This window comes from Orbicella franksi, chromosome 15 (genome assembly GCF_964199315.1).
Source record: "Orbicella franksi chromosome 15, jaOrbFran1.1, whole genome shotgun sequence".
Classification (NCBI taxonomy): domain Eukaryota; kingdom Metazoa; phylum Cnidaria; class Anthozoa; order Scleractinia; family Merulinidae; genus Orbicella; species Orbicella franksi.
Window position 1 is genome coordinate 8,038,451 of NC_138159.1, and position 20,485 is coordinate 8,058,935.

A 20,485-nucleotide genomic window follows, 5' to 3' on the forward strand; every position below is an offset into this window, starting at 1 on the left:
TTTATAGGGGTGTATAGTGCTGTGTTTCGGTGTATAGTGCTGTATAGTGCTATATAGGGGTGTATAGTGCCTTATAGGGAGGTATAGAGCTTTATGGGGGTGTATGGTGCTGTATAGAGGTGTATAGTACTGCATAGGGGTGTCTAGTGCTGTATAGGGGTGGCTAGTGTTGTATAGGGGTGTATAGTGCTTTACAGGGGTGTATAGTGCTGTGTAGGGGTGTATAGTTCTGGATAGTGCTGTATAGTGGTGTATAGTGCTGTATTTGGGTGTATAGTGCTGTATAGTGGGGTATAGTGTTGTATAGGGGTGTATAGTGCTGTATAGGGGTTTATAGTGCTGTATAGGGGTGTAAACTGCTGTATAGGGATGTATAGTGCGGTATATGGGTGTATAGTGCTGTATAGGGGTGTATAGTGCTGTATAGGGGTGTATAGTGCTGTATAGGGGTGTATAGTGCTGTTTAGGGTTGTATAGTGCTATATAGGGGTGTATAGTACTGTATAGCGGTGTATAGTATTGTATGAGGATGTATAGTGCTGTTTAGGGGTGTATTGGTCGCATAGTATACTTTGTGCTGATACATGAAGTTGACCCTCACTAGATGTTATTTAGATTTCTCCAAGGAAAAAGCGCGCGAATTAGAGCTTACTACGTAGGTCTCAGGCCTTCTCGTTGAAATGCGCGCGCATAGTTTATTACCCTTTCATTCGCGGCGTGCGGTTAACTTTTGTTTGCAGTGATGATTTTGCTTTCATTTGCAGTGTGCGTTCAGTTTTTTTGCTGTGCGATTTCTTGTTTACTTAATTTGGGGTTTGATTTTGCTTTCATTTGTAGTGTGCAATCCACTTTTCTTTGCAGTGTGTATTTTGCTTTTATTTGCAGTGTGCCTTTAATTTTTGGGCGGTGTGCATGCGTTAATTATAGGAGTGCATTCGATCTTTCATTGGCAGTGCTGGTTTGACTTCATTCGTAGTATCTTTGATTTAGTTTGCAGTGATATTTTTTGTTATTTTGTGTTTTTTTCTGTTTTGTAAAGTTGTCCTAATGGGCCACCGTAGAAAAGTGGATCTGTTCCTACAAGATTCAGTTTTTCACCGGTGGAAAAGTCAAGGCGGAAAGCTCCTGTTTATCGCTCCACTGCACGTGAGACAACAAAGCACCAAGTCAAAGACGAAGTTATACTGAACTCTCGGTCTAACCCTGTCGATAATTTAGTTGAATTAGAATCTGTTAATATTCCATCTCAAGAATGTGGATTTCCTAGTGTCACTGCTGATAAAGCTGAGGTTAAAAGCAAAGAACTTTTAATGGAGCAGCTTAAAGAAAAGGAAGAAGAAGTGAGGCGCTTAAATGAATGTTTAGAGGCTCAGAGGAAGGAACTCGAAGAAGAACTTATTGAAAAAATGAAACAACTTGAACTAGAACGAGAGCTTAGGAAAGAGTTGGAAAGCATTTTCCAACAAAGTCTCTTTAACATTGATAATATCAAGAGTAATTCAAAGTTGTTGAGATTCTATACTGGGTTTCCAAACTATGGAGTTTTCAGCTTAGTTCTTAGCTTTTTAGGTAGGGATGCAGCCTCTAAACTTGTGTACAGCAACACTGAACAAAACGATGCTTAAAAAAGAGAGAAGGCAGGCCCAAAAGGGACCTTGTCAGTGGAGGAGGAATTTTTTCCTTGTATTATGTCGCTACAAAGTTTGTCTACTTGAGGAGGATTTAGCTCCAAGTAACAATTATTGTTACTTTGACAGAGCTTATGTACTACAGATTCAAAGAATTAGACATCTTCCCTGACAGACAAATAATTGAGTTACACAAGCCTGCATGCTTCAAAAACAAGTACAAGGGAACAACAGTAATCATTGATGCAACTAAAATGTACATAGAAAAACCTAGTAACCCAGAAGGACAACAGCTCACATTTTCAACTTACAAGAACACTAATACCCTCAAGGCATTGGTTGGTATTACTCCAAGTGGCAGTGTTTGTTTTATTTCAGATCTCTATGGTGGCTGTATTTCTGATAAGGAAATAACCAGTAAATCTGGTTTTATTGACAAATTACAGAGAGGAGATGAGGTCATGGTAGATCGGGGGTTCAATATTCAAGAAATGTTAGCCTTGAAAGGTGTCAAGGTGAATGTTCCTCCCTTCATAAATCAGTCAGGACAGTTTACTAAACAGGAAATGCTGGCAACCCGAAGGATTGCAACCCTCAGAATTCCTATCGAACATGCAATTGAATGTATAAAGAACTACCATATTTTAGACTTTATTCCAACAACTCTATGCAAGAGTGGCCTCATTGACATGATTTTCTTTGTGTGTGCAATGTTCACTAATTTTTTGCCACCTCTTGTAAAGTAAAAGTCTGCCTTTAGATAGTTTTTCCCCGATTATATCTAGTGCCCTAGGGTTTGGTTCAGGCCTCTAGGCCCTTGGTGAGGTATCTTACTAGAAGGGGGCTTTGTAGAGTTAAGAAGCTTGCAAGCACAGTTGCATTGCATGTTTCATAAATAGATTGTTGTAATTAGCATATTTACTTAAAAGAGTACCTTCCTTGATTAAGATGTGGCAAATGAGCTCTGCCTTCAAATATGTAATAGTAAAATACAGAATAACTGTGTTGAACACATGGGACAAGGCTACATGCTACATGTCATTGTTTTTAATCACACAAGATCAGGACTCTTTTTGTCAGCATTAACCTAAGCTACCAGTTCCAGTAGGGAAGGGGTGGGGTGAAAGGGGTGTGTCCTCAAGTCTTGTGTTGACAGATTTTCAGCTTATTTACAAATCACCATGATCAATGGACAACTACATGTATTTTTCTCTTCTTCATTTCAGTTATATCAAATAATAACCTGTTTACTCTTTTCCTAACATAACAGGTTTACATTGGTGCATTTTTTTCAGTTTAAGTACTACATTACTGTATTACTGTATACAATAACAACTCTCAGTGGAGTACAATCTTGAAAAAGCTGCATCTCTGGGATGTTACAAAACTAGATACTGACTGCAGCAGGCATAGGTGATCTCACCAGCTTGCTCTCTGGAATTGATCACGGTAACATTGAGCTTGTACTTTATATGGATCACGTCTCCATTTTCAGTAGTGGCAACTTCGATATTTTGTACATGACCATGTCTGAATAGTCCAAATGCCTTACTATTTAAATTTAAATTCTTATAGTCTTTATTGCCTTCATTATCTCCTGATTTTCTCTTAATGACGTGATTCATCATGTTCTCAATTGTGAATGGTGGAAATTCAGCCCTCTGGATGGAACATCAGTTTGCAGCCTGTGGGAACTCGTGTAGAGTGTTCGGAAAACTCGTGCTCGACGAGGAAACAACTTTATTTTTCGCATCAGATGCAAAGTATTTCCAACTTTCAGTGAAATTGTTTTCCCATCCATCTTTTATGTAAGTCACAACTCTACAAAAAAGAAAACGTTATATACGTTCGAGAGGGCAAAAAACTGTTATTCCTGCACGAAAATAGGGTAGGAAGAAAGATCTTACATCCTACTGCTCAACTGTGCATTAGTTCACGTTTGCAGGCGTCACTCGAGGCACTCCCATCTTTTGCTGTTTCTACACGGTATGAAAGCCACGATCTCAGCCTAGGCTTTGTCAAATGACGAGGGCAGTTTCCGCTGAGTAATTGTAGCCTCTTTTCTTGTGAGAAAAATGCAAAATCCGGAGAGGAACCCAAAATTATTATTATTTTTCTCGAAGTTTCCTCATATGGCGCTTGTATTCCCCTGGAGTGTTGACCCGAAAGCCTCGCTTTCGCGCACTCTGCAACTAATACCGCTGTACCGTGGGCTCAACTGTAACAACAGCAATTGATAAACCAGACACCATTCAAAATTGCAGACTATTTTTTCTAACGACAACTCTACTAGAAGACTTAGTTTCTTTTCGGTTTCTTTTCAAATTTTTTTCTTGGCCCTTTTAAAAGCGCAACCTTTCATACCAATTCAATGCGTCCTCCAAAACCACTAAGTTTTCAGTAAATTAATTCTAGACAAGTAATTTCAACGAGTTTAATAACGAGACTTCCGGGCTGAAAATTCGGTTCCACGTTACGCTAACATTCTACCTTAATTTTAAAGCTACAAACTTGAAATAGTTCGCGGCGTCCTCGAAAACTAGCAAGATATGAGACAATTTGGTAGATACTAGACAAATTGACAGTAATTCCAATATCTCCTTTTGACTCTGGAGTTTTGTGTTGTGAGATCACTTATACGAGCTCCGCCCTAACAATCTTGTCGCAAGAAACTCGATCGAGATAAATTTTGTCTTGAAGTTTACCATACTTATAAAACCTGATCCACGGAAGAAACATCTAAACGAAGTTCTTTACTCTCCTTTGCTTCTTTCTCCAAGTTAATGTCGCTTCACGTACACTTGAGATGACACCCTGAAAGAACGACAAATAGAACATTCAATCAACTAAAAGCCAAAGAACAAAATATACATTGCAGTGTATACAGTCTATGCTCGACTAAAGTTTAAAAGTTAATTCTCTCACCAGGAATGCGTTTGTCGTTTGGATATATCATCATCATAGAAATACACAGAGTTCACATAATGATATAAATTATATATAGCACTCTTAGTCTAAAATTCACCTTCCTATTTGCAACATTTGCAGGCGAAAAGCTCGCCGGCAAAATAGCACGCTTTAATTTTTTTTACGGCAAAAAATATTTGCGACAAAACGGGCAACATTTGCATTTCCTTCCCGAGGATAAATTCATGCCTGGTTAATAGTCGCCAAATCTTTATATAACTTGAGAAATGTCTGCAAATAAAAAGCTCTCGGGGAGCTTCATATTTTTACAGCATTAAAATAAAGGTTATGTAATTTGCCGGACGCTTATGACCAAATGCAAACAAAAATTGAATCAAAACGATCAAACTGTTGTTCAAATACAATACTTAGTAAACAAGCGAAAACGGTTTTCTTAGAATTACATGCAAGACAAGTAGTGCATTAGAAATAGATTTTACAGTTATTTACGGGTAATTCTGGTTTTCTCTTTTTCAACTTTGATCTGACAACACGACAGCTACAGCAAGTTTTGACAAGACTGCTTTTATGAAACTAAATGTAGGACAGGAAACGACTTTCACTTTGACGGCTATTTCAAGAACATTTCCCAGTGGTATCTGAAATCCCAGGGAGAAATTAGCATACCGGTGGAAATCCGAAAATGTCACGGCAAAAAATCAGTAAAGGAATGAAAAATGTCATGATTTGAACACAGTTATGAAGCATTTCTCTCCCACTTTTAAAGTTTTAGCATATGACGAGACTGACGTTTGCAACCAGAGTTATTTCACGTGCACTTTTAGGACACATGCAGTTCTCTCATGTGGTACTGTTATTATGCTCTACAAGGTGACTCAAGCAACAAAATTAATGGATAAGATCCCTATGTGTGTCCACTCAAATCGAATCTTTGCAGTATTTTCATGGACTTTCTATAGAAAAATAAAATTAGGTAACTTTTGTTTTTACTTTGGCACTCTTGAATTAAGAAAGTACAAGGTCTTCTTCAACTAGAACTTCACGTCCAAATTTCCAGCTTTGCTGTCATTTCTTTTCCAGTTTTGTTCTGCGAATTTGGTGATATATCAAGACAATATTCTCCAGTTCATAACCTTTCTTGTCATTGCTTAGTCCTTATTCAGAGTCCTTAATCAAGAAACAAGTTCTCCTTACAGGTTTTGAGTTATCTAGACAATTGTAATTGTCTTTTATTAGGGCTGAATATCAACTGGGACATCGTACTGATTTCTGCTCCAGTTGCTGACGCCTATGAATTATTTATTGCTAACATTGTTTTATTATTTTATCACTTTGGTTTCCTATGTATGAGTATGCAACAAATTCAATAAAGTTAAAAGTTACAGTTAATTAGAGCTCACTCTCTAAATCCTCTTTACTGATTGCTTTTTTTTTTTTCATGATTATATTTGAAACTGTCAGGAGAAATTTTAAGCTCATCGTTCATGAGGCTTAATGGCTAAGGAAACATTTATACCTGAACCGGAAAGCAATTGGTTTTTGATCCAGGCCCATCGTCTCACAAAGTAAAAATTCATCAACAACATTACCTCAGGCATTATATTCTTAAGGAATATTTGTATGGCCTGACCCTGAAGGGATAGGGTATCCGGTTAGCCAAATAACAAAGGCTTCTTGAAATATTTGACCAGTGGAAAAAAAGAAAACATCTCTATTCGTTTCAATTCTTTGATTTTTCAATTATTCCTAGTGCATGGACCATCAAGTGATTAAAAACCCTTCCTTTCAAAAGAATATTGTGACTCACCTAATAAGGGGTCCAATATCTTGATTTAAATCTTTCTCCTCATAGCTTTCATTGTTTCTTCTCTGTTTTGTATCTAGTAAGAAACAGGAAATATTGTAACCCTTGTGACATCCTTCAGCACTTAATTTCAAAAACTACACAATTAAAATAATCTATCAGTTATTTTCATTTTTTTTTTTTACATACATTTGAAACCTACAGGGGGCAAGGTTTAACAAATGAAATCAAGTAAGGTTACATGTGGGTCCGCATCAGGCCAAGTAATGTAAACCACCAGAGCTTTATTGATCCAGGTCTCTGTCACATCCAGCGATAATGAGTATTTCTACTCCCCCCTGGATGGGATGCAAGTCTGTCGCAGAGTTAGCACCCAGTATTAAATACACCCAGTAGCCATTTGTACACCTACGAGGGGAGAGGTAGTGTGAGAGTAAAGTGTCTTTCCCAAGAACACAATGCAGAGGCCCTTAATAGCCATTGCCTAAAAACCCAGACAGCTTGATGTGCAGTGCAGTAAACCAACCATTTGACCTCCGTGTCCTTCTTACCACAAAACAATACTCCTCAACAACAGTACCCCAGGCTTTATAACCTTGAATAATTTTTCTATACCATACCCCAGAGGGCTAAGGTATACGGCCACATAACAGTTTGTTGAAATAGCTAAAAAGTAGCGAAACTCTGAGTGACATCTCTATTCATTTTAATTTTCTGCCTGCATTGTGCACAATTATTCCTAATACATGATTACCAAACAAAAATAAAATTGCAACTGACCTACTATGGGATCCAATGTATCAATTTGATTCTTTCTCCTCTTGAGTCTCAGCACAGCTCTTTTCCTCGCTCCTCTGTTTTGTATCTAGTAAGAAACTGCGTTTGTTAAAATGTTGTAACCTTTATGTAATTCCTTGATCACTCAAGTTTGACAAACTAAACAAGCAAAAATAAGTCATCAGATTTTTAAAGTTTCAACTCTACTTAAGGGAGTTTGACAATGGAAGTGAGGTGAAGTCTTCAACAGGCCAAGTAAATCCAAACTACCACACCTTATCCCAGTTTAACATCAACTGATAAGGAATCTTTCTATTCCTACCCCCACCCCCACCCTGCTTACATGGGTGCTACAGCTGTAGTTTATTGCAACAGTAGCCCCAGTATGAAATTCACCCAGTACCCATTTGTATATCTGGGTGGAGGGAAGCACTCTGAGAGTTAAACTTGTCATGTCCAAGAACACAATGCAACATAATAGCTGAGTCAGTAGGAAAGAGCCAAAAACTCATAAGATGCATGACGCTATGCAATCACTTAAATCATACTTAAATATGAGGCTCAAAAGACTCTTAAAAGTGTCAAATAGTTACTTGTAAACTAAACGTTTTTGGGCTTGGCCCTTCTTCAGTAGGTGGAGGAAGAAGGGCCAAGCCCAAAACGTTTAGTTCACAAGCAGCTATTTGACACTTTTAAGAGCCTTTTGAGCCTCATATTTAATGTACAGTAATAGCTGAACTTTTAAACAGTAACACAAGTAGCATTGAGCAAGTGATAACCACTCCAGCAAAACACAAAGAAACACAAAGACTCACGTGATAATGGAATCTATTGCCTCAATATTAATCTTTCTCCACATAAGTCTCAGCATACAGCATTCTGGTTTGTATCTAGTTAGAAATGGGAACTGTTTTAACCTTTACATGTATGACAGCCTTGATCTCATAAATTTTAAAAACAACACAATTAAAAATACATGGGTGAGTTTGGACTATAACGGCACGGTACATGTAAAGTCTGCATCAGACCAAGTGATTCAAACCACCACAGATTATCCCAGACTATAATCCATCAAATATTTTTGCTCACGCACAATTGGTCTAAATGCATCATGTGACTTAATATTCGCCCGCTGAAACTGGGGAATATATGAGTGATATTCCCCAATTTTTAAAAACCATGCATGTTGCAAAAAACATTTGAAGGATAATAAATCACAATAGCCTCCATTTGGCGTGAAAATATGCTCTGATATTTGTCCTTGGACATTACCTGTTCCTCGAGGCTCACAGTTTTCCTCAAGCTACGCTCTTGAAAAACTGTTCACTTCTCGGAACAAATAATGTCCGCCAACAAATATCAGAGCATATTTCCACGCCAAATGGAGGTTAAATTGTTTATTTATCCCAGATTATCCCATATGCCAGTCCGTTGCAGGGTTTCCACCCAGTATTAAATTTACCCAGTACCCATTTGTACAACTACAGGTGGAGACAGGTAGTGATAGAGTCAAGTGTCTTGCCCAAAAAGACAACGTAGAGACTCTAAACGTTGGCTCAAACCCAGGCTTTTTGATCTGTGGTTCAGTGTACTTAACATGACATTACTGTGTCCCTCCTGCCACAAAAGAATACTTGTTGACAACAGTACCCCAGGCATTGCAGGAATTTTTGTACATCCTACTCCAAAAGGGCTAAGGTGTATAGCCACCTAACAACAGTTTTTTGAAATAGCTGAACAGTGAATTCTCTATTTGTTTAAAATCTTCCACCTGCATTGTGAACTGCATGCCTAGTACATGAATCCAAACACAAAGAAATTGAGACTCACTTAATATGGAATCCAATGCTTCAATGTGATTTTTACTCCTCTTGAGTCTCACATAGCCTCCAATGTTGCTTCTCTGTTTGTATCTAGTAAGAAACAGGAAATGTTTAATCTTTACAACAGCCTTAATCTCTTAAGTTTTACAAACTACACAATTAAAACTAAGTCATCATATTTTCTTTTAAAGTTTCAACTCTAGGCGCCTGGTTCGACTCACATTTTTCTATGTCAACCCATATTTCTAAGTCTTGTAGTACGGCATTTTTCTGGTTACATAATATCAAGAGAATAAGCCACTTTCTGCCCAGGGATAAATTAGAAATGGTATTGCATGCCTTCGTTACAAGTAAAATTGATTATTGTAATGGACTTCTCTATGGACTACCGGACTGTGAAATAGCTAAATTGCAAAGAGTTCAAAACGCTTCAGCTAAGCTGCTTATGTCATGTAAAAAGTATGACCATATTATGCCCATTTTGATACATTTACACTGCCAGGTTACCAGTATGATATAGAATTAATTTTGAAATTTTATTACTTACTTTCAAAGCCCTCTATGGCATGGCACCAAGTTACATCATTGATTTAATTCATATTAAGACTATTACACGCTATTCACTGCGCTCTACTGAAGGTGTTTTATTAAAGCATCCTTCGTGGAGAATGAAAAAGTCATTTGGTGACAGATCCTTCAGTGTGGCTGCGCCCACTCGGTGGAACGCTCTTCCTGTTAGCCTCCGCATGATCAAATGTATTTCCACTTTTAAGTTAAATCTTAAAACTTATCTTTTTAAATTAGCTTTTAATATTTCTTAAATATGTATATATAATAAATGATGTAGTGTTTTTTTTATTATTATTATTTTTAAATTTTATTGTAGATTTTTAATACTTGTATTGTTTTAGGTTATTTATTGTTGTAATGCGCTTTTGATCACCTGGTATGTTAAAAAGCGCACTATAAATCAATAAATTATTAATTAGTATTATAAGGGAGAGGTTTGACAATGAAGGTAAGGTAGAAATTATCTGTGTCTGGCCAAGTGATCCAAAACACCACAGCTTATGCTGGTTTTGGAAGCATATAAAGTGATTAGAGGTACAATGTATTTCTCCTCTAACGCCACCATTTTTTTTTAATTGCAATACTACACTTTATGTACAATTTTACAAAAACTGAAGTTACTTACAGCACTATCACTACTTACAAATTACAAATTACAATACCAATAAACATTGCTTACAACACTAACAATATAACAACCTTTTTAACAGGAGTTAACTCTAAATACCAACGATATTACTAATAGGGACAAAAAAAATTAATAATAATACAACTAAGAGATACAATACTACTGCTGCTGCTAATACACTATTCTAACAACTGACGAAAGTAAATATGAGCAGGAAAAAAAATATATAGGATCATGATATGCTAAGTTAAAAGCTGTTCAAATGTAATGGAGAACCTAAACATTGTTCAATTAAATTACCTCTTAAAACAAAAGTTCAAAGGAGAGATCAGGGAGTTATAATGACTAGAGTATTTTGTGCCACTTCTGTTGGAATGCGTTTTGTGTTCCTGTAATAATTGAAACATGTTTTTCTACTTTTTAATTGCATCTAACCCGATTAACGTATTCTATTGAGGATGGTCGAACATTTTTGTACTTACAAGAGTAAATGTAAAATCTAACAAGTACTAAACAATGATTGAATAACAAGGCTTTCAACATAAAGTTAAAACTTGTGAGGCTGGTATTAAATCAACAGAGACGAAAAATTGTTGAACGCTATTCCAAAAGGCTTTGGTGATCGGGCATTCCCAGAAAAGATGAAGCAATGCTTCTTGTGCTGTTTGACAAAACAACAAATTTTGAATAGAAAAGAATTTGTAGCTATTCTCCTGTGGAGGAATTTGAACTGAAAATTCCTTAATTTCATGCTTAATGTACATATCCTAGGTAGTAGATAAATTGACTCCCAGTCCAAATTTTCCAAACCTAACCCTAAAACCTCTAACGCCACCTCCTAGATATAAAACATATGTGTACGTGCACATACACTTTATTGAGCATCCCTGAAAAGTGTTTTTCAGCATCAATATTAAAATACAGAAAACAAACAATGCCAGAAAAACTGGGTACAATTATATTGTTCACATCCCTATCTTAACATCACAAATTAATTCACTAATTAAAATTGTCTTAAAAACTTTCATGTCTGTTATTTGCTTCAAACCCTCATTTAGGTCTTTCAATATTTTTACTCCCTGGTAATAAAAGGCATGCTGGCCGGCAGCAATTCTTTAAGATGGAATATTAAGGCTGCCCCCATCTGTCTAGGTCTGTCCTGGATAGTAGACCAAGTACAAATTTATCTGACAAATGTATTAAGACATTTACATTTGTATGGATTGCATATTAACTGCATCAATGACAAAAAGTCTTTGCTTGACATTACACTTGCTAGTTTCAGTGTTATGCGCATAGACGATATCTCTCAACCATCTTTTGACATGTCATCTCTCGACATGCTTGTAAACAGCTAAAAGACTGTTTAGAGTGTAACAGTTAAAATGGCAATTTTTCCAGTTATTAGTAGAGGAAATGACAAATAAATGATAATTACTGACCTCAAATCCCTGAAGACTGTGCACTTTGAATGTTTCCCAATTTGAGTGTAGTCGATTGGCTCTCAATTTTGACTTCCAGTAGAATTAGGCCGCTATCACTTTTAATATTCAAAAGATGTTAACATTCAAAACAGTTGATTTATCTCTCACAGAATGAATTCTTGATGCTCCTAGCCTTATTCGTTACGAAAAGTCGAGTTCGACCCTAAAGAAATCGGTTAGGCTTGCATTTTTTATGTAGGCCAGGTTACATTGCATCTCGAGAGATGGCGTGCCAAAAGATGTAGCCTATGCACGTAACACTGAAAGCGGGTGTGTAAATTTAGCCAACCAAATGATCTTAAACCTATTGAGATACATGTATGATCATATTTTTCGCAACCCCAAACAATCAGGCTGCAAAATTTTGAACAAGCTGAGCGTTATAGATGTTAGTCATAAAATGATGGGATGCTAGTCTGTTGCAGGGTTACCTCCCGCATTGAATTCACATAGTTGTGGACCTGGGTCACAGGAGAGAGGCACTGTGAGAGTAAAAGGTGTTGTCTGAGAACAAACCAAAGACTGCTTGACGTGCAGTCCAGTGCACTAACCATCAGACCACAGTCTCTCTTCAATTTCCACAATAACAAGTTATAAACTAAATAGCATGAAGCTAAATGGTTAAGGAAGCACTGATACATACATTGGAAGGAAATTTGATTTGGGTCCCTCCTCCTACAAATAAGCATTCATCAACGACGGTACCCCAGGCACAGCTACATGTAGGTTATTTGGTCACAAACATGTAACAAAGCTGAACAACAGTGAAACAACCACTTCCCTGTTTGTTTCATTTTTGCCTGCATTATGTGTTGACTGTTCCTAGAACAGGTTACAAAAGTAATCATACTTATTATTAAAACAATAACCACTCTAATCAAACACAGAGAAATCACATGATCGACTCACCTTATGTGGGATCTAAATCTCAAAGTGAATTGTTTTTCCATACAATTCTCAGCACATAGACTTTATTGATGCTTCTCTGTTTTCTATCTTGTAACAAATAAGAAAGGTCTTAAAAGCATTCAAGCCTTGTACAGTTAAGCAATGAAAAAACTGCAAATTGAAACAAGAGGCACCTGTCTTAAGATAAATGGTAGAAAAACAGCACAGGGGAAACTTTGTTTATAGCATGCAGAATGATAGCAACCACTACCCAAAAATGAATGCAGGACATGTATGCTGGGAAAATAAATAACTAAAGGCTTTCATGTAGATCTATAACAGCTGCCATGCAACCAGAATTTGCCTGCCATGCAAACTGCTAAGAACCTGTTTCTACTTAAAGCAATATACTAAAAAAATAAAAAAAAATGTGTAATAAATGAGTGTCATCTATGAAATTTTCCATGTTTATACATTGTTAGACTCTAGAATAAATGGAAATTGAAGTTTTACTAGTGATCACTAGAGTGCTAGAGTTAGTTATGATCAAGAAGATTACATTATACGTACAGACATACATGTATTAAATTAATATTTGGTTCCTATTTTTAGTCTATTTTTTGTTCCTATTAATTTTTAAGTCTAGTTTAGTAATTTAACCCATCAGTCTGAACCTAAGTTAACTATCTAATCTTCCTTACATACATGTAAGTGGACACCCTGTATTGTGTGGACACTTGCAGACAAAGTTCCAAGGGTGTCCACTTATCGGAGGTTTGACTGTATTGCTTCTAGCAGTGGGTGCCTGAATATTAATTCTTTCAGGCTTTCTTTGTCTTGCTGTTATGTGTTACCCTCCGTAAATACAGTAGTTTTTTTTATACATGCACATGTAATTCCAAAGATTCTTGTCACGTGTATGATTTGTTTTATAATATTTATCATCTCATGGTTTCCCTTTGTTTTGCATAACAATAATGAACAGCAGTTTCATTAACGGCCGGGCACCAGACAAATTGACTGGCTGTGAAGAGAACTTTCCCCAGCGGCTTCACTCATAATTTATATTGTACTGTTGTTGCCCTATGCTATTTCTGTGAGGTTAACAGTCATCTAAAAAAATTAGGTTATTTCAAGTCATACAAAACACAATTTTGCTGGTAAAAGTATGCATTATCTCCGTCGTATCTTCAAATTGGCCTGCAAATTTGCCTAATGATGCTTTGCGGAAACATGTTACACACACAAGCCAACTTGAAAAGTGTCAAATTACACAGCAAATAACTCAATAATTTTCTGCTCCAGCGAAGAAAAGGTCCAGAGGTAGGTGGAGCTTCATGTGAAATAAACTTTGGGGCACAATCTGTTTAAAGGGTTTTATCTACTTTGTGTCACAGTAGCACTGTGAAGTGAGAAGTAAAAAGTTTTTTGCAGGTAATCTTACTTAGGAGAACTGCATCATTTACATACACCTAACTGCAATAATGTTGTCACAAAAAAAAAACCAAAAAGCCAAATAGGAATTAATTTGGGAAATTTAAATTTCCATTGTTCTTAAATACTGTACATGAATAAAAAATACATTTTTCATTCATGCTATTCATGTACGTTATAATTATATTTCATTCATGTACAGTATCTGAAAACAATGGAAATTTAAATTTGGCTAATTAATTCCTATTTGGCTTTTTGCTTTTTGCGTTTTTTTATATTAACACCCAAGTCACTAGTGGAGGGAAGGTACCTACGAAGCCTGGGGGCTGCAACTGCAGTCACATCCCAAGGTGCTAGAACACCAGACTGGCCTGCCCAACCTGCGACCAAGCCACGAGCCCCCAGCGTGCCAGGCCCCCTACAGGCACCTGTCACACTAAGCCAGATGACTCAGTGGAAAGAAAAAAAAACTGCTGAAAAGAGGGGGGCAGGGGGATAGGGAGAACCGCTCTACTACTATAATTCAACCCCCAATGCCATGCTAACAGAGCAACGAACACACTGCAAGCACATGGGACGACAACACACATACTAACCAAGAATACCACTGGACAATGTCAGCCCCAGGGCTTCCACAGCCACATAACATCTGCAAACGCTACAGAACACACCAAACGCTTAACAAACCAAGACATTAACAAACGCCTACAAAAAATGCTACTGAACACTCACCAGACTAGCTCCTGGTCATAAACTATGTAAAATTTCATTGAACTATATCAAACACTACAGAATGCACCAAACGCTAAACAAACGCTAGCAGACAGCCAAGGCACTAACAACCGCCTACAAAAAACGCTACTGACCAGACAAGCTCCTAATCTTTAACTATGTTAAATTCCATTTAACTATAAATTATACAACGTTAAATGCAATTAGGTGTATCTATTTACATAGGAAACTTCAACCAAAGAGCCTGTTTTAATTAGCAGTCTTCTTGTTGAAAACCTTTCACTTGCATAATGAAATGTTAAATGTACTTCCACATTTCCCCACAAGAGTAAATCGTATGAAATTAACCATGAAATCCAATTACTGCGGAACTCACCGGTTCATGGTTCGTCGGTATTTATATTTATAGCGACAATAACATAATAATTTCAAAAACATACTTGAGAATGTTCTTCTTTTTGTCGTCTATTAAGTGTTAAAGCCCAGAAGTTAGGCAATGAAATTAATTATAGATAGTCACCTCAATTGGTTTGCTGTTTTCACTGGTTGCCCAGCACGTGACCAAGTTTGAGTTTCAAGTTTCATTTTTCTGTAAACAGCAGACAAAAAATATCATGCTTGGGACACTGAAAACCTTCATTCTGTGCTATTAATTCGCTTTTTAAATGATGGCAAGAAGGAGACTCGCACATCACAGAAGTCAATGCAGAACCCTGTTCGCGTGTTTGCTAAATTTTTTACCATTCACTATATTTATATATATAAAAAAAACAACAACAAAAAACAGAGAATTAAAAAACTCTTGCAAGCATCTACGCAAGTCTAGAATTTCAAAATTTTCTGCCCCGTACCTTTGCAAGGCCCTTTGGGCCTTACACTTTTTCTGCCTGGCTGTCAAAGTCTAATGTCCACCTGCTAAAAATCTTATTGAAACCCCTGATAATGAATTTTCAAAAAAGAAAAATAAAAAACAAATTCTAAACATTTGAGCAAAAAATCCTCTGCATTGAGTTGTCTTTCAATTAAGTACAGTGTGCTATAATTTTCGGTTTGCAGTTTGCCTAGTTCCTTACATGAGGCAGCTTACACATCACGTATAAAATTAATTCGTATTACCAATCTGGAAAATGGTCCACTGAGGCTTTAAATACATCAGGTAATCTACCAGAAATTGTTTCAACACTAACACAAATTATTTTATCGACAGAATCTACCTTTAAAACACTGTGCTAAAATTTAGAGTTCAAAAATATGCACAACTATTTGCTCTTGAACACTGTTTGCTATGAAGACCAGCCTAGTGATCTAGTAGTTTATGTACTGACTGTGGTATGTAGTGTTAATGTGCTCGAATTTACCTTCTAAAAACGCTTCCTTACGCTGCAAGTTAGTTTTCAATATAAAGGAGTACATTTTGCTAATGATAGTATAAGAACAAGCCACAGAAGAGCAAATAAAAACAGAAAAACGTCAAACGTCAAAAAAACGCCAAAATGTCTTACCTCGGGAAACACAACACCCGCCATTTTTCGAAGGCAGCTTGCTTTTGACCACGTGATCCTAGATTGTGCTGACGTATTATTTACAGGAACTTTTCGATTTATGGCCATTTCATGAACATCCACTAAAACACTAAAGCCATTTCTCTGTCTCAACCTAACTCAGAATCAACAAGAAATATCTAACTAGGCATTTTCCTATGGATTACGTGTAAAAATTCGGCGAAAAGAAGCACTTAAGAAACTTCCTCCCGAGTCGAGTCTGAACTGATGCGGTGTTAGGTTACGTGAGCAGCCTTCGAGAATTTGAACGTTTTATAAGGGAAAGTATGGGGAACGAAATACGGTCGATTTAGAACGCTAAATATTCCGAAATATGAACATTTTACACGTAAGATTAATAAAAGTTACTCATTTCTTGTGTGTCCGTTGTGATTTTTGGTGATCTTTGTCGTTCTAGGCTTTCTTTGCCATCACTGTTATTCCCTTCTCCGATATTTGTCGTGAGAAATAAGATGTTGATCTGACATTCAGGAGAAGACTGAAGTAGTTGCCGCAACGGATACATCGAGCGCTTTCCTAAGACCGTGTTTTAGTTTTTACTTTTTCTTCAACCCTGCTTTTTTGCTACTAGGAACTTTTAGAAACACTGCTAAAGCAGTGAAAACAAGTCATTATTTCTTTGGCTTAAACATGAGGAAGGGAATTCATAATAAAAAAGCTAATTATAGTGATGACCACTTCATATGTTGACCTCTTTGTTAATCAAAGCATTCTGAGATGACAAGTCATCTTTTTGTGGACTTCGGAATGAGGGCAGATCAAATAACGCTTCACAGAGCACATTCTATTGATCAAATTTTTCAATCTCGTTTGCTTTACAATTTGGATTCACGGCATTACCCAAAGAACGAAATGAACCTCAGAATTTCTGGGACAGTCTTAGATTCCGCCATACAGGACAGTTGTAAGTACAGTACATACATACATGTCTCCATGACAAGGAAAATGCCAAGGTTTAATGACGAACTCGCGAGATCTCGTGTGTCTGATGTTTGCAATCAAAACGAGAAATTCCGGCGAAGTCTTTGAATTCTCAGTGCCGTAAAGAAGATCAATTTCTCTGTCGAAAAACATCTGCCTAAGAAAATTGCCAGTTGTAGGTTTTAGTCGCTGTGATACTTCTCATTATGCAAGCTCGCTCTTTTCCACTAATGTGCAATGGACATTTGATGATTTCCCGTAGCAAACAAACCGGCGAAGAAAACTCCGCCATTAGACCTTGCTCACCAAGTTTTTTAGTCAAAAAGCAATGGATTGAAGTATGTGCGATTGGTTGTAATAAGTTAGTTCTGGTTCTGCCCTAATGTGACACGCAAATTCTCCCTACTGGTGTATATGTATTTCTTATAGTACGAACTGAGAGAATTTGTTTCAGTAACAAAATAATTGCGTCAATGGCAATTCCTTATTTCAGCCGACCTGCTCGCTTAATTTTGCACTGTTGTTGTAAGGGGAGATTAGATGTGATCACTGTAACATACTGAACAAAACGAAAAAAGGTAAATTAATCGTAAGTAAGGGCGAAACAGAAAGTTTACAGTTCTTTTGAAGCTAGGACCGGAAATCGACAGTATTCAAATGTTGTTGTTTTTTTTGGCAGGAGGGGGTCGTGTTAACAACAGCCACATAATGCAATGAAAATGAAATCAAAAATAACAGAAAGGGGAGAAAATATAAGGGAAATCGATTCTTGTCGTGATGGAATGTTACATTTAGTGAAGGGAAATTCTAGAAGTCTACTTCAGTCTAGTTCAAGTTGACCCTTTATTAGGTTTATGTCTTGTGGTCAGCTCGTGATTTCTAAGCCATCATTGTCAATCCCGTATTTTGGCGACATCAGGTAACCCGTCGCTCGCACATTTTTACTTTCATTTTCTATTGCTGAACTTATAAAATGTAAGAGTATAAAAATGTGTGTTTTAGAATTGTTACTTTCTACTGAAACATTCCATTTTCTGAGGCAGTTTCATTTCGTCAATGTAATTTACAGTGTGGTCTTCAAAAACGCAAAATATGCTTATAGACTAAGGTTGATTGCCGCCGCTATCAGTCTCGAGTCGGTCTTTGTTCCTCAAAAAGCGGCTGGTAATCGAGCCAACCTACACAGCGACAAGACACAAACTTAGAGTTGAAGATCAAGTTGTTTCAGGAAATTCAATTGGCAAGGAAGGATACACTGTACGTGTTTAACACACGTGAGGTACTGATCACTGCGGCAAATCAATTCTCTCTATATAAGCACAACATAGAGATGATTGTCACAGTGTCACTAAGGGTAAAAAATTTACAATCTTGGACAATTTCAATGATGGGAAAGAAATGGCTCTTTTTGGGTTTAGCGCCGGTCTATCGTTGATTTTTGATTCGTGGGGAGGGGTGGTTTTATTTCTTATTTGATTCTGACCAGGATTGTCGTAGGAAAAATGCATGTCACTCTTATAGGCTCTTTCCGTTTCCTTCAATCTGACGTCGAAGCTTTCTGATTTATTCACAGGTGCTTGGTAAAGAAATAAAAAGGAGGAAGTGGCGATTCCTTTGTGGTGCTGACTTGAGCCGAAGCATCAGAAGGTAGGACTTTGTCATTTGATAACAAGGTGGTAACAGATTCACGTTTCGATTGCCTGAATAAATAGTTCGTCTGAGTTGTTGTTAACACTGTAAAAAGTCTAAGGAAAAAACTATTTATCCAAAGTAGGAAGGTTGTATTAACGTCAATGTTCATTGAATTGTTATTGCAGATTTTGATCATTTGAAGAAACAGGACAACAATTCAGCAAAACCAAGTCTGTTTCAGGTATTTTACACGTTTGTTGTTCAGAGGCATTTTAATTTTAGTTGGTAATTTCCCGCAGTAAACAAACCGGCAAAAAAACGTAACCTCTGCCATTATAACGTGCTCACCAAGTTTTTTAGTCAATCGTTTTTATACTGTCCTGATGTGACACAGAAATTCTCCTTACTGGTGTATATTCTATTTCTACGAGCTGAGGGAATTCTTTTTAGTGACAAAAAATTGTGTTGATGGGTCTTCGCATAATTTTGCGTTGTCGTTGTTCTGAAGAGGATTAGATCTGATCGCTGTAAGGCACTGAACGCAATTGTGAAACATGAAGTTTTTGGAGGGTATTATATTTGATGAACTAGAACCTCAGCAGGATATGTAATTTCTAATTTTGGGATATGGCAAAGTAACATAAAAATCGGCAATACACTTCTTGGCAGCGAATGTTTTGCGGCCGAACTTCAAGATAAATCAAATAGCAATCTAAGCGATTTTGTTCCAAAGAAGGTTCTCTTTCCATCCCTATAGTCAACTGCAAAACTACCATAGTAAATGTTTGTCGTACAAAGGTCACTGCGAAAAGCAAAACAAACCGATCTCTCAATGAAGTCCTCTTGTTGCCATGTTATACAATTAAACCGCCGCGATTACTGCAAATACTTGGCCGGGAACGTGTCCATTATTGAGTTGAACTTTAATGAATATCGCTTGTTTCGCGGTCTCGTTCAAAACCATCAAATGTTAACATTGCTCAGGCAGTCATACAATCACTGACACATTGTCCTTTGAAAGCAAACAAATTATCTCTCGTGGACCTCTCCAAGGAGTTCTTATGATTGTTGGTAGGGGTGATCAGTTTAAAAATTCTCTAGACCTGTACACTTGACTTTACCGAGATACGTCGTGAAACTGTCTATAAGGTTGAACTAGGGTTACTTCCCATTAGAAATCTGAAAAAGCGGACTGTGGAAAACCTCGCTCAAATTGTATTTTTATCGTAAACTACATTTATTAAGAGTGTGTCCACGAGAAAACCAGGCGAACCAGGCAGGAGGTGATACAGCTCAAATCACCGGTTTCGCTCAAACTTAGCACAAATGTTGGGTTTGGGGAGTAAATGATTAGGCAAAAAACAGTGGGTCAGAATATTTTATTCCCTTCGTGAGAGCAGTCAATAAGGTTCTCAAAAAAAAAAAAACACATAAAATGTTTGGGACTTCAATATTTTTTCTCTGCTGGCGTATTGTTTACATAGAACTTTTCGATTTATGGTCATTTCATGAACATCCACTAAAACACTAAAGCCATTTCTCTGTCTCAACCTAACTCAAAATCAACAAGAAATATCTAACTAAGCATTTTCCTATCCGCGATTACGAGTAAAAATTCGGCGAAAAGAAGCACTTGAGAAACTTCTTCCCGAGTCGAGTCTGAACTGACGCAGT

General features: G+C 37.0%; 1 protein-coding gene and 2 long non-coding RNA genes across 4 annotated transcripts; 2 read left to right on the top strand and 1 right to left on the bottom strand.

The window, feature by feature from the left end:
- Positions 1-1,310: 1,310 nt before the first annotated feature.
- LOC145469192 (uncharacterized) lies at positions 1,311-2,374 on the top strand. Its single transcript, XM_081452887.1, has 2 exons — positions 1,311-1,494; positions 1,758-2,374. Exons 1-2 carry the CDS (start codon positions 1,311-1,313, stop codon positions 2,372-2,374), a joined length of 801 nt encoding a protein of 266 aa, XP_081309013.1.
- A 375-nt stretch (positions 2,375-2,749) lies between these two features.
- On the bottom strand, positions 2,750-9,046 carry LOC145470737 (uncharacterized). Of its 2 annotated transcripts, XR_014042529.1 has the most exons (6): positions 8,968-9,046; positions 7,953-8,027; positions 7,141-7,225; positions 6,364-6,436; positions 4,334-4,442; positions 2,750-3,449 (listed from the first exon to the last, which is right to left on the bottom strand). It is a non-coding gene; the product is annotated as an uncharacterized LOC145470737 (long non-coding RNA). The 2 variants fall into 2 exon arrangements; XR_014042528.1 differs by having other exon boundaries at positions 2,750-4,442.
- A 7,905-nt stretch (positions 9,047-16,951) lies between these two features.
- Positions 16,952-19,995, top strand: LOC145470738 (uncharacterized). The gene is made up of 3 exons (XR_014042530.1): positions 16,952-17,162; positions 18,753-18,826; positions 18,997-19,995. It is a non-coding gene; the product is annotated as an uncharacterized LOC145470738 (long non-coding RNA).
- The last annotated feature ends 490 nt before the right edge of the window (positions 19,996-20,485 follow it).